Source organism: Rousettus aegyptiacus, unplaced genomic scaffold (genome assembly GCF_014176215.1).
Source record: "Rousettus aegyptiacus isolate mRouAeg1 unplaced genomic scaffold, mRouAeg1.p scaffold_m13_p_3, whole genome shotgun sequence".
Lineage (NCBI taxonomy): Eukaryota > Metazoa > Chordata > Mammalia > Chiroptera > Pteropodidae > Rousettus > Rousettus aegyptiacus.
Genome location: NW_023416306.1, coordinates 140,891,831 through 140,914,684, shown reverse-complemented (window position 1 = coordinate 140,914,684; position 22,854 = coordinate 140,891,831). Strand labels below are relative to the sequence as shown.

The window sequence follows — 22,854 nt, the reverse complement described above, 5'->3', positions numbered from 1 at the left end:
TTTACGCTGGTTATGCTTCTAAAAGGGAAAATCAGGGTTTAAAAAGTCATTAATTATCTCTTTATAACCTGCAGAGGGCACTCAAGTCCCTTGAAAGAAAAAGTAAAAATTTTATGATAGAAATTTTCATTTTTATTATTAAAAATGTTATTTAAACCAATTTTTAATATAAACTATCACTTAAAAAAGAAGACATCTGAAAGAAACACAGTTTTACTTTTAACTGTTTAATGATATCAAAATATACAAATTTTCACATGTTCTACTAGAAAAACAATTCAACAGGTGGTTTCCATTGCAGGGCATCTGTCAATCTGTAAATGCTGTACATCATACATTACCATCATATTGCCAAGAATCAGGTAGATTGGCCATGGCCTTAGAGAAATCAACCTGGACCTCAGAGTAACCTGCTTACAAGACAGTAAACTAGTAGTACAGATAAGGCCTTGAATTGCTCCATGCTATATATGGACAGTATTATTATATTCATAAAATAGTCGAGGAAAAAAATTAGAAGCTAGGGGAAAGGCTTCAGCTCATAAGAATATTAATAATTTTGTAAAAGTGATCTCATGAGTTCTTTAAAAATTTTCATTTTAATGAACCTCTTCATTACTATTAACTAATATTGTATTTGGGGGGAAGATATTCGAATATTTGACTTTATTCTTCTTCCTCTGACATGATACTAAATATTTCATAGAGAAATCTACTAAGTCACACTCACTAACATATATGCATTACATAAATATACACATATTTTATATACATTCTTTTTCTGATGGCATATTTCAAAATATATTGCAATATTTTATTAACTAAATATTCACTGAATAGTGAATTGTTAACAATACTAGTTTCCTAGCAACATAGGCTGGGAACCCTGCCTTTCATCTTATATTTTCTCTGAACCTCAATTTTACTGTAGTTAAGTAACTTGCTATCAAAAGATATATGCAAACAGGTTACTAAATTAAAACTAGAGAGACTGGTTTGGTACCATGGTAAGTTAGACATGCACTTGAGTTATTGTTTCAATTTAGAAATTAGGTCACATAAAGTTTGAGCCAAAAACACGGTATAATCATGTAAATATATAGCTTATGTTACAAACTGCTACTAGAAAAATGCTTTGTCTATAATAATTTAACTTAAAAAACAAATTTCGTTACAAAAGTTTCTTAAGGATCTTGAAACGTATGTGAGAAATAGATCCCCCCAAATTTGATATTTTAAAAGATAAGTATTGACATTGATATTGATGTTTTTAAAAGTAAATTTTTTTTGAGAAACCTAGCATGAAACATAGCTTAAAAATTTAATCTTATTGTGCAAAATTCCAAGAATATTTCAAAGTTTAGAGCTGTAGAAGAAGAGGTATCCAGTTAAATGACAAAAAAAAAAAGGGGAGGGGGGAGAAAAAAACAGCAAACAATACTGTGGAAATGGTTATTTTGAGATTGTAATTACTTAGAAGTATTTTTTTAATGGCCTTATTTACCTTTATGAAATATCTTCATTTTGAAAATAAATGCAATTATTCTTATGACAGGAACATAACGAGTTCTTTTCCTCAAGAAAAGATGAAGTTAACAAATAAATCTTTGAAATCAGAAGTCTTAAGTAATTGTGTATTGTGTTTTTCCCTAACTGGATTTCTTTACCACAAAGCATGACATTTTTTTTTAATGGGGGGGTTGGGGTGAGGTGGAAGAAACCATGCAGTTTAATAAAATAGAAGCATCTTCTTAACCTAAGTTGGTAGCCACCACTGTGATTTTAGGGTTATCTCAGGGCCAACAAGTACATACTCTAGTACTATATGAAACAAAACTAGACGAAATACTTAGAATGTAGTCTTTTTGTTTCTTCTTCCTTCAAAGCCTACGTTTCCTAAAATCATTGTTAGACAAAGCAAAAAGAAATGTTTGTTCTATTACGTAAGAAATAAACTTCATTTGGTATTCAATTGACTTTCTAACTTAGCAGACAGGACTTTACATCTTCAAATACTGAAAATAAATTGCATTCTTGGCCCTTAATTTAAAAGGTTAGAGAGAATAAACGCACACCCTGGTAGTGTTCTAGTGATCTCCCTAATCTCAGTTGCACTTTGTCAGAACGAGGTAACTGGTAGTTAAGTGAAATACCCTAGATCAAAGGGGGATTAATCACCAACTGAATCCTTGCTGAATAAACCTGTCATTCAAGAAAATTATTTCCACTGAACTTAGCAGAGGATTGAAGGTATTTGCATAACAGGGACCAACGTACTTCAGCCAGGTTAAAAGGTTCAGAATTCATCCCATGTTTAGCTTTTTGCCTCCTTTTCCTTTCACCAGCCTGGTACAATGGTTTCTAATCTGATAATACAGCTAACTATCTAAATGATGTCAGAACAGGAAAGTATTGCAAAGTTTGGATGAGGGATGGATCAATTTCACTTTCAGTAACTCCTAAATCTGATTTGTTGGAATTTAAGATGTAATCCTAAAAAAGTCCCTTAAACCTGAGGACTGTTTATTAACATCCCTTTTCTGACCTTTGTCTTAGAAACGACCATTCTGCTGTGGCAGCCGCCCCCAAAGAGGCTCTGGATGAAAACTTGACCTACTTACCTCCTAGGGGTGGTGCAGGAGTTTATGAATATCTATAAAAAGTAGTCTGAAATACTACAATAAAAATAAATTTTAGAAAATTTAGTTGTTATTATGTAGAAAATTGTGCTTTGAAAGATCTTAAATCATACAATATAAAATCAATAATTTTAATTAAAAATACTGAATTGGTGTAAAAAAGTTAAATTTTGAGACAGACTAATGTTTAGTCAAAAAAATTTGTTGAACAAATAATCTTCCAAGGTTATTTAATTCAAACATGACATTTCAATCCATTATTTATAAAGTAAAAAATGCCCACCACTGTAAGGGTATTTGCTGGCTTTAAAAAGTTTTAAAAATATTGTTTAGTAAAAATTGAAGAAAACAAGTTTTACCAAAATCATGGTCCATGTTTCTGGAGTATATTTCCAGAAACTTGATGCGTTTTGTATCTTTTGGGCCTACTGAAGAATAATTACCCATATGATAGACATCAGATTTCATAATCATATTTTGGCACCAAAGAGAATTTAGCAATTTTGCATCTAGAGTAGGTCTGACAGTATCCAAATCTTTAACTGGAAGTAGGTGCTCATATTCACTGTAAACGCAAAGCATCTTTCAAGTTAAAAAAATGCAAAGAATAGTTATCAAAGAAAATGAATAAAATCCATAGTGAGATAATTTTTTAGAAAATGATTGAAGTTTTAACCCAAGAAAGGACTCTTATAGTGTCTTATAGCTTAGAATAAGAACATGTCAATCACGATTAAGCTTCTGGAATCGGAATCCCTTTGAAATGCAGCTGTTTCTTCTTTAATTGTGGCAGCGGACTCTGAAGAAAAGAAAGGTCCAGCCTTAAAGATGAGTAAGGAATACAAAGTAGCTCAGGATTAGTTGTGGAGTTCAAAGGTCGCTAATTACACTAAGGAGTTCCCAGACACAGAGAAAACATTAAACAGGTCACCTACCAAACGGGAAACAGACTTTGTCTTCAGAAATTATCCTGAAGTGACAGGTTTCTAGACAAAATCAAAAGCATCACAGTGTGCCCAGCTGATCTCAACAGGATGAAAACATGAGTTGGTTTTAGTTCTGTAGTGTTATGTTAGAATAAAACGGCAATAGATGGCATCAGGTTGCCCTACACTTTTCCAGTACTCCCTAGATGTTCCTTAGGTTTCTAGAAATGTCAAATCAAAGATTCACGGGTTTCTCTGATTGCCTATAAAGAAAGTTTTCCCTAGGGGATCATTATACCGAATCTCTGCCTACTCATTAGATAAATACCTCTTGCTTACATTAGAGTCCTTTGCTAAACATTATACAATCGAGATGTCCAAACGGTTTCTTTAATTTTAATGTTAAGCTTTCCTTGAGTTTAAGGAAGATCAAAAGCTTAAGGGAAATAGTTTTTTTATTCTTTCAAAAGGAAAGTTTTTTACTATGATTAGACTAGAATAACAAGTTAATGTCCTGGTCAGGCAGTTATTCTATTTCCTTTATTATTTGGGATAATTCTGAACAGAGAACATTGTGCCATGATAATGCCTTGCAGAAAAAGAGAGTTTATAATGAGTAGAACTGACTTTAATTAAAAAATTATATTTCAAATCCTAAATTTATATGCAATATCCCTTCAAACTATCACAGCTCACTTCGAAGGAGTTAGCAGCTTTTTCTCAACTTTTATTTAGAAGACTCATTAAAAAATAAAAACCAAGATATAGTTTGATTGAATATTAATCTGTAACGTATTTTTTTTTTTTTTTATATAATGCTTCTACTTCTGTTCTGTAAAAAGAAATGACATGGATTAAGTTTTGAGGATCTTGAGATTTCATCTTTTCATGAAGGGTCCCTCAAAATCCAACTTGACAGTGAACTGGTTTGAAAGCAGAATGAGACATACAATTGTAAAGACAGGTAAAGAGAATAAAGACTATGACAAGATGTTCCTGAGGAAACCAAAAGAATGCTAACAAGAAAGTGAGAGTGACAAATTTAAAGAAAATATGCTACATGAGAATAAGACTGAAATATGCTACTAAAATAAAATTAAATGATACTCTCCACAGAATGGCTTTTGAATTCATTCATTAGTGAATTTTAATATAATAAAACATGAAAAAAACAACATTATACCTACATTTATCTTTAAAAATTTGGCTGCAGACATTGTGATCGCAAAACACTATGCTCGTCTTCTGAAGGTTATTCCACCCTTAGAATTCTTGCTGACACCCTAAGCAAAATGTCATTGTAGCAGATTAATAAGCTTACAAGAAAAGTAACTCTAGAACAGAGATAAACACCTTACGTAGAATTATGCAGATTATTTATTAGTCAATAGGATAGCTCTGTTTAAGAACAGGTTACTATTTAAACAATTTTCCTTTGTTTTCACTGGCTTTTTTTTCCAAGAGATTTACAGTTGTTCTAATGTGGTCGCTGGTATTCTGGAACAACACGATGTACTGGAAGCTTAGTACTCAGGTTTGGAAGAGTAAAGCAGTTTTTTTTGCACATCATCTACAAGCCATCAGGAGTGGCTACCTGCAGCTCTGTACTGAATAGGAGCCTGAGCCTGTGTCCGAGAAGGCTCAGAGAAAGAGAGAGGGCTGTGATAGATTAGCCAGGTCTGTCACAGGCACAGGAAGGAACATGTGTGGCAGGATGACCCAAGACTAGTCTAAAATAAGCCTAAAGTGACTCACTACTATTTTACACTCTAAATTGTATTTGAGTAAAATCAAAGGCTAACAAAATTGGAGACATTAGTCTTTAAAATATTTTTTCAAATTATGTTAGACTAAAAACATCAAACGAGCATTTTTATAATTAAATCATTCAATAATTTTTTTCACACATAGGTACTAAGCACACATATTAAGATTATGATTTAATTTAAGCTATGCTATTGTATAAATCATGTTTAAATGTGAAATAATTACAGTAATAATGATCCATATGTTACTGGAGCAGGAGCTTTAGAATTCCAGATGTAATAGTCAGAAGAAATTAGTTTCCGATCTGAAAAAAAAAATGATAAGACTGTATCATCTTGACAAAAATTCAATAAGACAGCCAAATCATGATATTTAAAATTGTGGAACAATAAATTTTTCAAGGAAGGCAATATTTTGAAATATTCATTTTACTTTGACTTTCTCAAGGCTTGAAACTCTTACTTGAAAAATATGTTTTTATTAAATAAATAACCCATCTTTAAGGTTATTTATGCCAAATTTATGCCAATATTCCTCACTGATGCCTAAGTTTTTTTTTTGCCTAATTTTTTCCTCACATTTTCCCTAAATTTTGTTTCTTGTGGACCATTACTTCAACTACAACTACAATATAAAAACATTTTTTATTGTTTTCCCTCTAGTAACCTCTTTCCCATGGTCTTGATTCTGATCTTATTATTCTCTTTCACTCAAAGTTTCAGAGATAGAAATAAACAGCCGACTTCCTAATAATGTTTTTAAAAGATTGCTTCGATAGTTTCTGATAGTTCTGATCAAATTTAAGCTTTTTTGTCTTAATAGCTTTGTAGCTTTGGACAAATGATAACCTCTTTGAAGTTTTCTGACATGTAAAATTGAGATAATGCTCATTTGGAACTAGTCACATGTAAATTCTTATTATTACACATATCACTAAATATTCAATTCTGCCTTTTCTACCATTCTTCTTCATGCCCTTCTTCAAAATGAAAAGGATATATATTATCTTATCTTTTTTATTTTATTGCTTTCAGTTTGGAAACTTAGTAACGTAGAGAGGCAACATAGCATATTGGTTAAGTGGCCAGGCCCCAGAGCCAGACCACTTGGGTTTGATTCTCAGTTTTGCCATTTATCAATTATGTGATCCCAATCTCTCTGTTCTGTCAGCATCTACATCTGTAAAATGGAGATAACAACACTTGACAGGGTGCTGTGAGAATTAATGAGTTAACACACATAAAATACTTAGAACTGTGCTTGGCACATAGTAAGCAATAAATGTTAGCTATTATTATTTAAATTAACATTTATGTTCAGTATCCTACAGATATAATCTAAAATATTGGTTTATTTACATTTAGACAAAACCATTGGTTTGTCCAAACTGACGTAACTATGTTATGCCTTAACGAAAAAATGCATCATGAATACTATCCCATATATATGCATTTCTTTAAAAAACAACCAAAAAACAATGTAGTAGAAAATACAGGGAAAGCCTACAGATGTAAAGAATATGGCTTATTCTGATTACACTACAAAGAATTTATTACTGCTCTTTACAAGTAATTACTTAGAATTCTGTAGTTCTGAGTTCTATAATTGTTTGAAACTTTCAAGTAAAAAGTCCTGTCCTATCTTTCCTATTTTAAAAACCTTAATCTTTATAAATACTTACCTAAATATAATAGTTTATTCTCCTTAATAAGAGGCAAGAGTTCTACTTATGTTTAGCTAACTCTACCCCATTTTCTGTTCTATGCTATGTGTATGCATTTGATCTAAATTAAATAATTCTGAATTGATTTACAAATTGCTTTTTGTCTCCCTATATTTCATGTACACTATATACATATTTTTTTTATAACCAACAAACACACCAAAAGCAGGAAACCTTCTTTCTATTGCTTTCCTATTTGTAATATAGAGAGGGTACTAAGTAATGTTCATTGACTACAACATTTGCTAGAAATACGTAAAATTTTAAATAATCATATTTAAAATCTATTGAATCCATGCTACATGCTAAGCAACATGCTAAGTACTTGGTTGATATAATTCTATTTAAACTTCACAACAATTTCGAGGTAAATAATACTATCATTTCCATTTTATAGAGAGGAAATTAAAACTTTGAGGTCTCTAATTTGCCTAAAATTACACATAATGAATTGTCTGAGCCAGACTTAAATCTTTGTCAAAGCACCTGTGAACAGCCTCTAAATAAAATTAAATATTATAAACAGAACACAAATACAACTTTATACTAAAGCCCACCTCTATGCCAATCCCTGCTCATTCAGACAATTTAATAAACAGGATACAATTTTATACAAAGAATAGGTTCAGGCTAGAATTTTGATAATTGGGATTATTCTCAGATCTCTTTCTGTTACATTCTAATTTTACCTTATGTAATAACTGTGTGACACCATTTTCATTCCCTCAAGTTAGTTTGAATCTGTGCAACTTACATGTACTTATTTTTGGTTTTCCTGATGTAAAAACTTGAACTGAATGCTGATCCGCGTAACACCCAGTAAGTGTGTAATCTAAGATCCTAAAATGAAGCTAGAAAAAAAAGAAATGTACCAAATTAAGGTGATTCTTTGGTAAAAATAATGGTCACACTTTTTTCCTCTTAACATAGTTTTAGGAATTTACTTTACACAGTTCAAAAAATTAAAATCATAAATATTAAACTTGAATATGTGTGTACGCACGTAGATGTATACAAGTACATGTACCATTTCCCCTTTGCATTAGGGTTGTTTCTCTGTGAGTTTGCCATTATTATGTGCTTAACACATACCAGACACTTCAATAATATGAACTCTAATCCATACCGCAAGGTATCCCTATTTTCCAAACAGAGATAGAAGCAATTTGCATCCCAACATGTAAGTAGCAGAGCTGGCATCTGTAACTCAGACATGACTGACTACAAAAGCTGGTGCTTCTTCCCCTATGGTGTTTGGTGCTCTGTATATTTTCTTCTATCTCTAAGGCTTTGTGATTGTGATATGTTTCAGATCATAATTCTCCTACAGGCAGAAACGTATACATCACTTATGAAAACACAAGAATGCAATTACTAAAACCAAAATCACCCTATCTCTCACCTATAAAACCTTTCTAAAATGTAATCCATAGTTTCTGGATTTAATTGATAATGTGGCATCATCAGTATAAATGCCAATTATTATGTTGTACTATAATAGAGAGGAACATCAGTACCTTCTCTGAAGGCATGGTGCTGGGTGCCTCTGAGTCAGAATGATATTCACTCTAACTATGAAAGGTCTATATCTTACAGAGCTCCAGTCTCCTTTTGCTGTGGTTCTCTTCATCTTTACTGCTAAAAGCTTCTGATTTTGCAACATCCTGATATCTTTTCTATATATTTTTTTCTTCCATCTCCCTTCCCTGCTAATTTTTTCCTGTTTCCTAACTTTCTCGTTTTGATTGCCAACCTAACTGATGAATGTAATTTTCAGATCTTTGCAATTTTTTTCTTGTTGCAATTCAAATTACCTTGAATAGTAAAGGGCTCTTGCTTGCTTATTTGGTGTAATTGCTTGCTTATCTGGATGCTGGAAGTTACAAAAAGGTTGATTTCCACACTATTAAATATTATAAAAATAAATCTAGTGAGTGAACACAAATATATGGTACATGCTTTTGACTAAACTATAACTGGTGAGGTGCTAGATATGAATAGAAAAGTCATAATCTCTACTATTGAAAGACATAGTGTACTAACATCCCACATTTTTTTTTCTGAAAAATATGTGGAATTAGAAATTTTTATAATAATCCTTGAAACAAATCTTGTGGACATTGTTGAAGCCATGACAGAAGAAATTATCGCTAGTATACTTCTGACTTCACTACCATTTCCCCTAATTGCTTTTACAGATAGATTTCGATCTTTTTTCTTTGATTTGATATCATCCTATTTAGGATTTCTTGCTACCTTTTTGATCACTCCTTCAATTTCCTTCATTGGTTCTTCTGAATCTTCTTCCTTATTTTCTCTCATCTTTTCCTGATTATTCATTTCCAATGACTCAACTATTTCTTCCCCATGGATAACCCATAAATCCTATACATAGTTGAGCTCTCTCTTCAGAATCGAGCTCCAGGTTTTTAACTACCTACTGGACACTTATATTGGGATATGTTATATTATAGTGATATGAAGCCCACTCCCTCCTACCTTTCTCCATATCAATAATTTCTTCTAAGTATATCAATCCATTCAGCAAATATTTATGTGCTAGGTACTAGATTAGATGTTGGTAGTAAAACAATGAATGAGATTCACATGGTCTGCCCTCTTGGGACTTCAAGTCTGGTTTAAGTTATATATGTATTTTTAATAACAGTATCTTAAATAAAAACTATTTCTTGTCTCTATATTTAATTAGTGACCAAGGCTTTACCTTTCTTACAACTCTTATAGCATTCTCTTCCTTTTACTTCCTTCGTTTCTCTATACTAGCTCATTCATTTACCTTTAACTTATTACCTTTCATCTGGAATACTAATATAGCTAAAATACTTTCTTTGTCTCTAGCTTTTTGTTTAACTCATCTTCCTCACATCCATTCTAGACTGAACTTCATAAAGTATTGCTTTCTAAAAGACCACTCCCATACCCCAAAAAAGTATAACATTTTGTAACAAAGGAATAAAAGTCAGATTCAAACAATCTAAAATCCAGACTTAGATCACTTATCTAGCCTTATGTGTTACTACTATTTCCAGCACTGATTCCTAAGCATGCTTTGCTATCTGTCGCTCTTTTAAATTATCTCTTTACCTATGCAAATGTTAGTCACTCTTCAAGGCTTCATAGTTATGCTTATCTGGGCCTCAGAGTTTTGCTTAAACTCTACTTCTACTGAAACACTTTCCTTGAAACACCAAAAGCAGATTAATTATTGACATGAATCATTGAAAGATCCCTAGAGAACAAGGACTACATCATACATGTTTTTATATACAAATCTCAAATGTGATAACTAGAGTTGGGTAGAACTAGATTAAGTTGAAGTGTTTAGGCCGTACCTAAGTTTCATTTTCAATATTTTTAAGTATTAAGTGAAACAGGAAGTGACTAATACTAAAAAAGAATCTCACAAAAATTTAAAAAAGAACTTTGCATAGACATAATAGAACTTTAAAAAATGGCTAGAAAACATTAAAAAGTCAATGAGATATATGCAATTTAGAAACAAGAGAAACGTTTCTAATGTAGTGAGCCATACAAACATATTTACCTTTAAGTATGCTGTACCTCCAATGCAAATGTGGTCAAATGGCTGCTTCTCATGGCTCTTGGCTCCAAAAGTTATAGTTCCAGAAAGACTGATTTCCATTGATTTGGGGAACTTCTGTCCTAAAAACACAAATACACCAATCAAATATTCTAAATTAAGTAGATCCTCAGCAAATGAAAGAAAAATAATTAATAAAAAAAACCTAGCTCACCAATATTCCAGATCAATAAGCTTTTCTCTCGAAATACTTCGAGCTGGCCAAAACTAACTTTGTATTCTACATGTGTGATTGGACCTCTTTAAAAAAGAAATAGACACAACAGAGAGAAGTAATGAGGACAAATATAACAGTTTTAAGAACTTTAAGTCAAATCTTGCTACTGTTACTTAATACAAGGTCAGCATAAAAACATATCTATATTCAAGTTTGTAGAACAGAGACTAAGTAACAAACACTGTATCTTGAAAAACACCAGAAACATAATAGATATTTTTGGTGATGATCTACATTTTATTAATTCTAAAGACAATTATAAACTTACATGGAATGTATTAACACAATGGACTGACATAACATTGAAACTATGATTTTACTATATATTTAGACATCCTATGAATAGAACTACGCTGTAGAACAAATTTAAAAGAATTGATGTGGAAGTACAGTTAACCCTTGAACGACACAGGTCCCTACATAGTTCAAACCTGTGTTGTTCAAAGGTCAACTTTATCAATCCAGTTCATAGATGTGAAAGACCTACTGTAGTTAGGATTTTGCGGAGCCAAAAGTTATATGTGGATTTTCTTTTTTTAAATTAAAAAATTTTGTGTGTGTGTGTGTGTGTGTGAGACATTGGTTAACGAAATCCAGTAAATTTCGGGTTGTACTGTATGTGGATTTTCAACTGCATAGGGTTTGGCGGCCCAAATTCAGAGTTGTTCAGGATCAATTGAAATCTTATGATATAAATGTCTTAATCCACCAGGTAGTTGATTATTGGGCTTGACTTGCATGTAGAATACAGAGAAACTGCTAGGAATAAAGCCAGGAGTGAAATAATCCCCTAGGAAGCTACACTGGCTTAAGTTTATATTTATTAGCAAGTTTTACCAGTGAAATAAAGACGTGTTTAAAGGTAAAGAGATTATTTTTATGATTATGTTTTGGCTCGGAATCAGCATTCATTTGAATAACATAAAAATACCTTAAAAATAAGGTAAAAAATACAAGTAATTTATTGTAAGGCAAGGGATATGTACTAAGGAAGGCAGAAATCATGTCGTCATGTTATTTTATTCTTACCTATTATAAAAAGGTATATGAGCTTCACAGAATTCAAAATTATTTTTCACGCTTTCATGAAGTTTTAAATTAATTGTTATTTTTAGTTGTATTTCTTCCTCTTTCATTTGATAAAAGCCCAAAATTGGTGGGACAGGAACCTGGAAACAAACATAAACAAATTTTTACATAATTCTCAGGTTAATGGGTCTAAAATAACAATGGTGATTGAGAAAAAAGACTTGCAGGAATATAGTCATTATATATAGATATGACTTTAATGACTAATGGATTACTCTAAGTTGTTTCGATAATAGATAATGGAGCTACTTTTGTTCTAAGGGCAGAGATTCTCCCATCTCTTTTTGTTTTCAGAGACAAAAAAGGTGTGCAATATATTCATTTTCCTACTCTTGCTCATACAGGTTCTCTTCCTCCAGGTTTTCCATGATCTGCAATACAGGATGTGCACTTAGACATATTGATCACTGACACCCTGCCCACAGTTCCTGCTGCCCCATTTGTATCTTGTGACACCCCCACTCACTACCTCAGCACTAGCTTACTAAATTGGTTATCAACAGCTGATTGAAAGGGAGACAATCTGTAGGCTGGGGTGAGCTAATCACTCTTTCTGGTACATGCGAAGTCAGAAATAGGAAGGCCCTACTTACACAGTATAGGTCCTAGAGCTGTAGGTCACATGCAAGCAGAGAAAGCCAGTTAGAAGAGGAGTCTGAGAAGCAGAGATGAGACAGTGTAGACCTTGAGTACAGAGTGATTTTAATTTTAATCTTCTGGTTCTAGTTCTAGTACATCTTGGGTCTACTTTCTCATCCTTGTATGACAGTAAGATTGCCTCTTACATTCTCAAAATAAATTCCATTTACTTAAGCTAGCTTGAGTAGGTTTTCCTAAACTATCGATTCGCAATCAGGAAAAGAGACAAATGGTATAGCAGAAAAGATTTTAGGTTTTGGAGTCTGGAAAATTTGGGTTGAATTCTAGGCTCTGCTAATTATCAGTTATACTACCTTGTGCAAGTCATTTAACTTCTCTGAGACTCTCTTCATCTGTAAAATGGGGTTAATTGTACCAACCTTATGGGTTTTAAAAGTACTAGAGAAAAAAATATATAAAGTGCCTAGGACAATGTCTGACACAATAGTTGTTTAATAAGCAACAGCCATTAATTTATATATTTGTAACCACAGTTGCCTAGGATTATAGGTATTTTTACATGCTCATGACTAAATCATACCAGGATCTATCCTATACCATGGACTCCTTATTAGGGAACATTAAAAAAAAAAAAAATCCCATAACTTTGAAAACCACTCAATGCTGTTTCAGACACCAGAGATAAGAGGCATCCTATTCAAAGAGCTGAATCTTCACCTTCATTCATCAATTACTGTCTGATAAATAACTCCAGAAAAGTTCTCATTTGGACCAAATATATGAATGATTCGCTTAAAACAGAATTCTTAAGTATGACGATTAGCTACCTCTCAATTCCTCCAAGGTTGTTTACCTGGGAAGTGTAGTAGCATAAGTTGAATGACTCTAATGGTGGACTGAATGGAAATTTGTACGGTCCACTGAATGCAGAATCATCCAGTGCATCAATGCTACTAGAAGTTAGAATGGCAGAGTCAAGAGAAGTCACGCAAGGATGAATTAGAATATCTTGAAGTGGAGATCCATTGGTGGGAAGATTCAAGCTGACGGTAACATTTGGCATGATTCCTTCTAAATCACACTGCAATACAAACAGAAACAGATCTTAGCGAGATCTTAGAAGCATACTTCTTGAGGCTTTTCTGAAATTATGAGTTATTTTCCACAACTTAACTCATTTTCTCTCACTGCATTATTCTCTTTACTTTCTGTGATCTGGTTAATAGTTCTATCACGCTCTCAGATACTTCCTAGAGCTCTCTGCTTATATCTGAAACTTGAAGAAAGCTATTTTAAATCCACTGACTTTTCTCCATTCTCGTTGCAAACACACTGGTACGGGCCCTTACGATTTGTCATAGATTTGTTTTCCTGTAAACAAATCCATCCATCCTCCATTGATGCTGAGATATGTTGATGAAACATATTTCTAATTATATTGTATCCATGCTCAAGATCTTTCAGTAGTTTCCTCTTGGTACTGTATTAATTTTAAAGCCTTTCATTGTTTGGCTCACACTTACCTCTTTAACTGTAACTAAATGCTGTGGACACTGGATTCTTGAATTTCCCTGAGTAAATCATAATGTCTTATGTATACCTCCATGCTTTTATATGTATTATTCCCTCCAGCTACAATCTTTTCTCTTTGTAACATCAGCTTATTTGAGACTGTGTGGGGCCCTACATTCAAAAATTGTTACCTACACGGCCTACTTCTGCCAAGTAGAGAAGCCCAGGATTTTCTTTCCTATGTGGTCTGGATTAGTTTGCCAATGAGAGGTACTCACGACAGATAGGGAAAGTAGAAGAAAAAGGGAAGTCAGTATTTTTGGAAGGTCATGAAAGCCATAATTGACAGCTTCACGAACCTCTACTGAGCTCCTGCTAAAGCTGTGGTGGCCAGATGTAGCACTATCCCAGATCTTTCCATGAATTACTGCTTTAAGGCTGTAATGGATTGACATGACAGCTTCTTAGAGTTCTCTGTGAACCCTGGCTTCTCCAGCTCCTTCAACTGTCCAGACTGAAGTCATTTAGTGACTGTTTCTGAAATGCTGCAGTTAGAGGATCACACTTTTATTCCCTCAGCTCTTCTTAAAATTGAGTAAGCCCTAATTCCTATATTAAACACACTTATTCCCATAAATCTTACAGTGGCTTCTTTCTCACCCAACCAGACTGATATACCTTATTTATATGTATGTGGGTAGTCAGGTTCTTCCTTTGTACCACAACTAACTTGACATTTACCTCTATTAAATCTCCAGTTAATACTAGCCAATTGAGCCATGCACAGCTTATTGAGATATGTGTGTGTATATATATATATATATATATAGAGAGAGAGAGAGAGAGAGATGTATGTATATATATATAGGCTAGACCACTAATTTAAAAATTAGTGAAACTCAGCAAGTATAATGCTTAGCTCAAAATGCAAGCAGTTAGTTCCACCATCATATGCACAGTCTATTTCATCTAATAACTATTCACCCCTATAGGTATTTGCCTCTGCCTGTTTCTCTCTTGATAATGTAAGTTCTTTGAAAGCAAGATTTGTTATATTTTTCTTCATCTCTCTAGTGCCTAGCACATTGCTAGGCATAAGAGACACTGCAAAAATGTTTGTTGAATAGATATCTTTTTCTAATTATGGACCTACCTTTGTTTTCCATTCTAATATGAAATATTTCATGTCTTTAGGTTTTATGTACTGCCTGACATATGCGTTAATTCAAGAATATACGTGCTATATAATGTAAGCACTTAAGAGCAAGGAGGCATTATGAACAATGTCATATATAATTAGTGCCTTTTCATGAGTTACAATGTCAATTACATTTGAAAATAAAAATGCCAAATAATCTTATTATAAAATTTAAAAATATTTTAGTGTTTCAACTTCTAAACCATCTGCTACTTCATTCTTTATACGTGAACTAGCAAGAACAAGTTTTGTTTTTTGACAGATATTTATGGAGATAAGAAAATAAGCAAATATTAATAGCAAATACTATAGAATTTCAAAAATATTTGGTTTATACTTAGTGGCTTCTAACATACTCAACGAGATTATAAAATTGTAATCATTATGAAAATCAAAAACAAATTACCCACTTCCTAGGCATTTAAAGTACCATATCACCAGTCATTCACTATAGAATGAGAACATCCATTCTAGAAGAAATCTATGTACTACCCTTTAAACCAATCTAGTATATGTAAATCTGGTTAACTAGGAATTATAAAAACAGAAGGGGCCTAGGAACTTACCTATTTTAAATATGACAAAGGATTAAAAAAATGATGTGACTTTTCCAAAGACTCACAGAGAATTAGCGGTAGAGTGGGGACTAAAACTTCAGTCCATTTAGCTTTCAGTTTACCAGGTATTCTACTAGGACTAAGATAAAATGAAGATAATTATTTCCATTTACAATAGGCTTTCACAATTAAACTCCTTTAAAATACTAAGCTTCTAAAATACTTAAAAAATGTTTGGCTAACAGTTATATTTATATACAAGTTTAAAGAAACATTTAGCATGTGGGTGAAGGTACGCATCTATTCTTTTTATTTTTAAAAGAAAGTTTTTTGATGAAATTTTCCATCATGATAATTTGTGTTAGACTAGGAACAGGATTCAATCTAAAATTCCCATACGGCATAAAAGAAGGTTAACCTATCAATAAACAGACATTTATACCATGATACTAATTAGTAGTAAATCATATATAACATATTCCCTACTTATTGTCACAGAATGAAAAAAAACAAATAGCGAATTTTCCTTTTATCTTATGGAACTTACAAGAAAGAGAATTCAACTACTTTAAAGATTTATGAATAACATAATCCATGAACATCTCAATTTTGGTGCTATGCACAATAGTTATTTCTTATAAAGTTAATAACTGAAATTTATTTTTGATCATGATGGAAGTGAGTTTAAAACAGACACATCAACTCTTAGGTCACTTTAAAGTTAAAAAGGAAAGAAGAGATCCAATTTGTTTGCCAGGACTGTTCCAATTCTGTTCTTGAAATCTATTTTTATCTACAGGATTTGTACATAGCTACTAATCATTAAGTTTGGTATATAAAAAGTTTATATTCATAAATGTAGAGAATAAAAAAAGATATCAGAAAAATAAAGGTATCTGAGAATATTAATATGCATTTGTAGAACTTGTACTTGGAAGTTTTTTATTTTGGATCATTTTTTAACATGGCACTGATCACTGCTAACTATGCTGTTATTTCTATTGTCTTTTCCCATTTTCTAACTTAAACCAGAGAACCCTATATTAATCTACTGACTTGTTTAAACAAAACGAAAGCCCTTCAAATTGGTTTTAGATATTAAGTTAGAGATTTATTGATTCATCCCCCTCTAGAAAAAAAGGAAAATACATATGATGGTTTTAAAACATTTTTACAAATTCTTTGACATTACTTTTTTTTTTTTTTTTTTTAAAGGCGAAGCCTAATTCCAGACCTCTCAAATGTGGACCATACTTAGTGACCTGCTTCTAATGAAGAGAAAATGGTGGAAGTGATGCTATATGAGCTCTTCGGTCTTGGTTATAAAAAGAACAGCTTTTACCTGTACTTTGTGTCTGTCTTTGTCGCTCTAATCATTTTGTCTACAGGAAATCAGTCACCAGTTGTGAGACATTCTTAAGTATCTCATGTTGAGAAGTCCACATGAAAGAACTAAGCCTACTACAGTTAACCACCCATGTGAGTGAGCCACTGTGCAAATAGATCTTCGAGCTCCAATCAAACCTTCAGTTGACTATTATTGCTCTGGCTGAAATCTTGACTGTGAACTCATGAAAGACTACACACTAGAAGTTCCAGCTAAGCTGTTCTTGAAGTACTGACCCATAGAAACTCTGAGGATAGTAAACGTTCATTGTTGGGATAATGAGGCAATTCATTATGCAATACATAACTAATACAATTTGTAAGGCATGCAAAACGGTAACATTACAAACTTTCACATGAATCTAATGTCTGATGACTGCTATTTACGATAAAAATCAAAATGTCATATAACAATACAAAGTAAAAGTTAACAAGTTTTCCTTTTCATAGTTAAGTGTTATGGTAATACAAGTACCTGAGAAAAAGCTCACCTTGCAAGTGACAGTTCCAACAACTTGCCAAGTATCTGCTATATCCTGTTTATCATATTGCATGGATTTTACCTTTTCAGTAATAGAAATAGAAACCTGTGGTTTTCCTTTGTATGTTCCAGCTTTCCAGGCTGGCTGTTTTTGTGGATGAGTCACAGAAGCAAAATTAATACTATCCAATGAATGCTGTAAGTTGGCATCTAACAAAGTTCCAAATGGACAAGCATGTAAAAGCAAGTCAGGCAATTGGCTCAATTTTGTATTTAGCTCAGTGTCATTTTTTTGACCTGAGTAAAGAAAATCCTGTATCCCAAAAAGAAGTTCAAAGCCTTGTGAAACTGCACTAATGCTTATTAATGGTGGACGAGGGGATAAAGTTTGTTCAACTAGTGGAACACAAGCATATACTGTGCCATTCTTCAGAAAAGCAACAACCGGCCAGAGTTCTTCACCTCCGACTGGGAGTCCATAAACAGATGTTTTATTGATGCGTGAACAGCTATCACGACTCTCCATGAAGTCCTTATCTTCATCCAATAATCTGAGTTCAAAGAGTAACGATTTAAGAAAGGGACCATCTTCAGGAATAGACACATAACTTGCTCCATTGAAGACTCTGGCTCGTTTTTCAACAGTTGGATACCGTCTGCATTATGGAAGCAAAAACATTATAAATGATTCATTCAAATAAAATAAAAATAGAAGAATCTAAAAACAAACAAAAACCCTCAAAACACAAGGCAAACAAAAATAACAACAAATGCACATTAACAGATATATACACACCCCCATGAAAACCACATCCAAAAAAATGTCACATGTTAAGTTCTGACTATAGTGACTGTTGATACTTGGTATTACCTCAAATGATAAAGTATCACTTCCTAGTACTAAAAATAATTCAATTTAGTTAGTTTTTAAAATAGGTAGAGCACATGGTTTTAATTCAAAACTCTAGTCTCTTGGCTGCTCAGATTCACACTTGGTAGGCAAGAAGTGTATACTGGACACATTTTAGACACCTATAAGAATTTTTTTATGATGCCATCTGGTAGAGTAGTAACAAAAGAAGTGGTTAATTTAATCCTCTCCAATTCTGAATTCACTAGTTGAGATGATACAATTATAAAAAGAAATGTTCTATTCTACTCAACCTATAGTGAATAACATGTACACTGAGCCTTGTCAACTCCTACAAAAATACATAAGAGCATTTTAATAATAATGGTTTACTTCTATGGTCCTGGAATATATTATAAGGTAATAAAAATAATAAAATTTGAATAATCTTTTATGGTTTGCATCCTCTGGGCTGAATGGTAAGTTACTAATTCATCCCTTTTTTGGTGGAAGAACAGAAGATGCTTTTGCTCACTTATAGAAATGAGAGATCACATTTTCCTAGTTCAAAAAATATGTTCTTTCCCTATTTCTTACTTCTCTAGTGGAGACTTCAAAAGTCCATAACAAAGTCATCTATTGGCTATTAACTTTTGTGTGAATCATCTAATTTCCTCGTCTGTTTTCTTGTAAAATAAAAAGATGGCTAGAGAACACATCAGTAATTCTTATCAAGGATCAAAAACACACCTGACCAAAATAATCTTTTTCACTGATACTACTAACAAAACATTGACGATTACTAACAATCTTAAAAAAGAAAAATAAGAATGTATTCAAAGTTATCAATGTATTAGTGCATCTCAATCATTCAATTCACATTCTGATGCATTTTCTTGATTGAGAAGGGTAAGAATTAGTTAGCACTCCTGTAATAAACTAGTAGGTGAATACCACTTCTTTCTCTGAGTCTCTAGATAAGAATAGTTGAGAACTTTGGACCAAACTCTAGTATAGTGCTTGTCTACTAGTTATCTAGAGGATTATTAGAATTCTTAAGTGGAAGAATCTCATGATTCAATGTAAAGATAAGAAATTAATCTTGGACCTTTCACAATGCTTCAATATGTGCTCAATAAATATTTTTGTCAGATGACTCAATCTGCCATTCAGATTTATTCTAGGTCTTTTCTGCACTAGGATTGAAACTTTAAATGGTCCTACAACTATATATATATATATATATATATATATATATATATATATATATATATATATATATATACATATACTGTTTGGAAGATGATGTTGGTACAATACCAACCTCAGCCAGACTTAATCTGATAGTATTACTATCTATATAGCAAATCTTTAAAACAGAATCTAAACCAAGTTAGATACAGAGAAGATCATTTGCTTTTTAAAATTAAATCATAGCCATTATCCTTTGGCATATATGTGAATAACATGCCAGTGCATACTACCAGCCCCAAGAGGTCAAAAAACTGAAAATAATAAAATTTAACACTACAGAATTGGTGACAGGTAAATTATTTGAACTCAACTTGCTGCGTCTGTGGAGATGTTGAAATATCCACCCAAACATATCTGAAATTTTCTTCTGAAATATTCTGAATACAGTGGGGAAAAATTTCTGAAAACAAGCATGACTTCTTCAAGGAGCTTTTAAAAAGCAGGAAAAAAAAAATCTTACCTCTATGGAATACTAAGACAAGCTATAAAGCCACAGATATATATACAGTGTGGTATTGGTACAAGAAGAGACAAAGTGATAGAATTGAGGCAGACCAATGTTTATATGGGAGACATAATAAACTATCAATAGCCTAACAAATTGATTAAGAAAATATATACTGTTTGGAAGATGATGTTAGAAAACTGACCCACGGTATAGAGAAAAACAAAATGAGATTCCTTCATTAATAGCACATCCAAAGGTGGACTACAGAAGAAGACTTAAATGTAACAGATAAAATGATAAAGAGATAATAATGTAGGACGATATCTTTAGAAAATAAGAGTAAGGAAAGACTTCAACAAATCTTCCAAAGTATTAACTATTTTGCTTGCAATAGAATTAGTGATTTCTTTTAACCAAGGGCAACACAAAGTTAATTGACAATGATACATTAAGAGAAAATATCTGTGATAGCTAAAAATGACATAGGACTAATATTGAGAATACACAATAAACTCTGGTAAATTAACAGGAAAAAACCCAGTAACTCTTAAAGAAAAGATGAACAAAGGATATGTACAGGCAATTTACAGAATAGGAAACCCAAAGGGCTAATTATTGCTACACGGAGAAAAGCAATGAAAATATAGATACTGTACTGGCAAAAACCCTTGCTCACCGCTGCTTAATGTGTAGACTGGTGAAAGTATTCTGAGGAGCTAATTATTTAGTAATATTCAGTCAAAATCAGCATAGGGTCGTCTGAGAATATCTACGGCAGTAGCGTTCTGATGCAAGAGTTCGAGGTAACCTGGGATATCATCACTGGGACAGGTAAAGTGTGGAGGATGTAAATCATGGAGTACTACAGAGCAAGTAGAAGTAATGGCCTCGATCTGCACTGATCAATATAGAAGGCCCTAGCCATATGTGACTATTTAAACTTAAATGAAATTGAGTTCCTCAGTTACAACAGACACATTTCAAAAGCTCAATATATGTGGCTAGTGACAGCATAAATTTAGAGCATTTTCCACATCCATCAATGCAGAAAATTTTATTGAACAGTGCTGCTCTATAGGAACACAAAATAACATGAAAGTTCCTTAAAAATATTGCTGAGAAATCCAACAAGAAAAGGGAATGAAGTCTATAGCATAATTATGTAATTTGAAAAATGCATACACAAACACACAAATACAGGATAGCAACAAAGATATGAGTTACCTGTGAGGTGGGGGAGAATGGCAGATATATAGATACTCAAAGGAATATATAAGTAAAACTTGGTCTACCTTGTTATATCAATGAGGCTGGTGAACCATACTAAAGAATATTATTAACCTCCTTACTTGAGGTACCACAACAAATGTCAGTCATGTATCCTGGGGGAAAATGGTAAACTCGAACTCTGATGCCCTCATCAACTCAGTTTAGGTTGCAAAGAGGGAATTTTTCACATGCATATCGCCAACCACTTTTCATTTAAAATCACACTTATCTCTATCTGCCTCAACCTCAATTCAGAGCTATGCTACTTCACCACTGAGCTTAACTCAGGGAAGAAGGAATTTGTTGGCAAGAACTGTCAATAGCCACTGAGAATAAAAGGTGAAAGAGTCCCCAAATGCCACCCACATTTACAATGAGTGACTGCATCTTGATAAAATGTGGCAAATTCTAAAACTGGAACCAGGTCAGCTTATATATACCATTTAAGAAAATGCGAATACAATTTAATTTTGTACTTTAAAATCTTTCTTTAGTAATTAGAAACTTGAAACGATCTAAAATTTTCTACTAATGAAACATAAGATGAAAATAACAACGTTGATACTGCTCAGCAAGGATTTTCCAGAACGAGTTAAAATGTCCTTGAATTTTATTAATGAAAGAAAAATTTTAAACATGTGTAGTGCTCAATAAATTTCCTTCATCATCTTTTTTCATCATCTCCATATCAATCCTAAGCAGGTGGAGTTAATTGATACGGTAATACTAATACTGTATTGGAAAACACATAAAACTTAGTATGTGCCAGGCACAGACTCATTTTATTCTCACAACACTATCAAGTAGTATTGTTAAATTTTCATTAAACAGATGAAATAAAGGTTAAGTAGCTCGCCCAAGGTGGCGAACCAGGGATACTTTGCATCACAAAGCTAGGCTACATCATCCACCCCTCCGACTCATCATTTACCTGGAGAATCTGACGGTGCCACCGAGTGGGGTCCCTGGTTCGTGGCTTATGAGCCACACTGCCCGCAGGGCCATGATACGCCGCTAACGCATGAGCTCGCCTCTGAGGCCGCCAACGAGGAAGAGCGCAGATCGGCTTTCCCAGACGGACTCTTAGAAGGCCCTAGGCTCACTCATCCTTAGCCACTTCTGCGCCACCACAAACAGGTCGGGCTCAGAGTCCCTCCTGGCCGACACACATCACAAAAAGTTCTGTGCATCCGCATCTAAAATCTCTAGAAACTTATTTATTCCCAGCCGCCCTAATATTTGCTTCCTTTAAATTCCACTTCCGGGATGGTGGCCCGCAAGGATCACAGTTCCTCACTCGCCCTAGCGACGAGCCT

General features: G+C 33.1%; 1 protein-coding gene across 5 annotated transcripts; it reads right to left on the bottom strand.

Annotated features, from left to right (window-relative positions):
- Positions 1-211: 211 nt before the first annotated feature.
- Positions 212-22,815, bottom strand: AP5M1 (adaptor related protein complex 5 subunit mu 1). Of its 5 annotated transcripts, none has more exons than XR_004956225.1 (10): positions 22,470-22,815; positions 17,728-18,373; positions 13,437-13,664; positions 11,924-12,063; positions 10,832-10,917; positions 10,621-10,739; positions 7,810-7,906; positions 5,558-5,636; positions 4,753-4,848; positions 212-3,460 (listed from the first exon to the last, which is right to left on the bottom strand). XR_004956225.1 is itself a non-coding variant. In XM_016156116.2 (9 exons), exons 1-9 carry the CDS (start codon positions 22,541-22,543, stop codon positions 4,818-4,820), a joined length of 1,500 nt encoding a protein of 499 aa, XP_016011602.2. In that variant the 5' UTR covers positions 22,544-22,815; the 3' UTR covers positions 212-4,817. The 5 variants fall into 5 exon arrangements, 3 of the variants coding, with proteins under 3 accessions (XP_016011602.2, XP_036094448.1, XP_016011605.2); XR_004956224.1 differs by having other exon boundaries at positions 212-3,438; XM_016156116.2 differs by having other exon boundaries at positions 212-4,848.
- Between the last annotated feature and the right edge of the window lie 39 nt (positions 22,816-22,854).

Excerpts from the sequence above, each read along its gene's own strand:
- AP5M1 (XM_016156116.2), bottom strand. The coding sequence starts at position 22,543 with ATGGCCCTGCGGGCAGTGTGGCTCATAAGCCACGAACCAGGGACCCCA. Across the intron at positions 18,374-22,469 it reads GGCACCGTCAGATTCTCCAG|ACGGTATCCAACTGTTGAAA; the intron begins GTAAATGATGAG and ends TCCATAATGCAG. Across the intron at positions 4,849-5,557 it reads ACATATGGATCATTATTACT|GGTGTCAGCAAGAATTCTAA; the intron begins GTAATTATTTCA and ends CATTTTGCTTAG.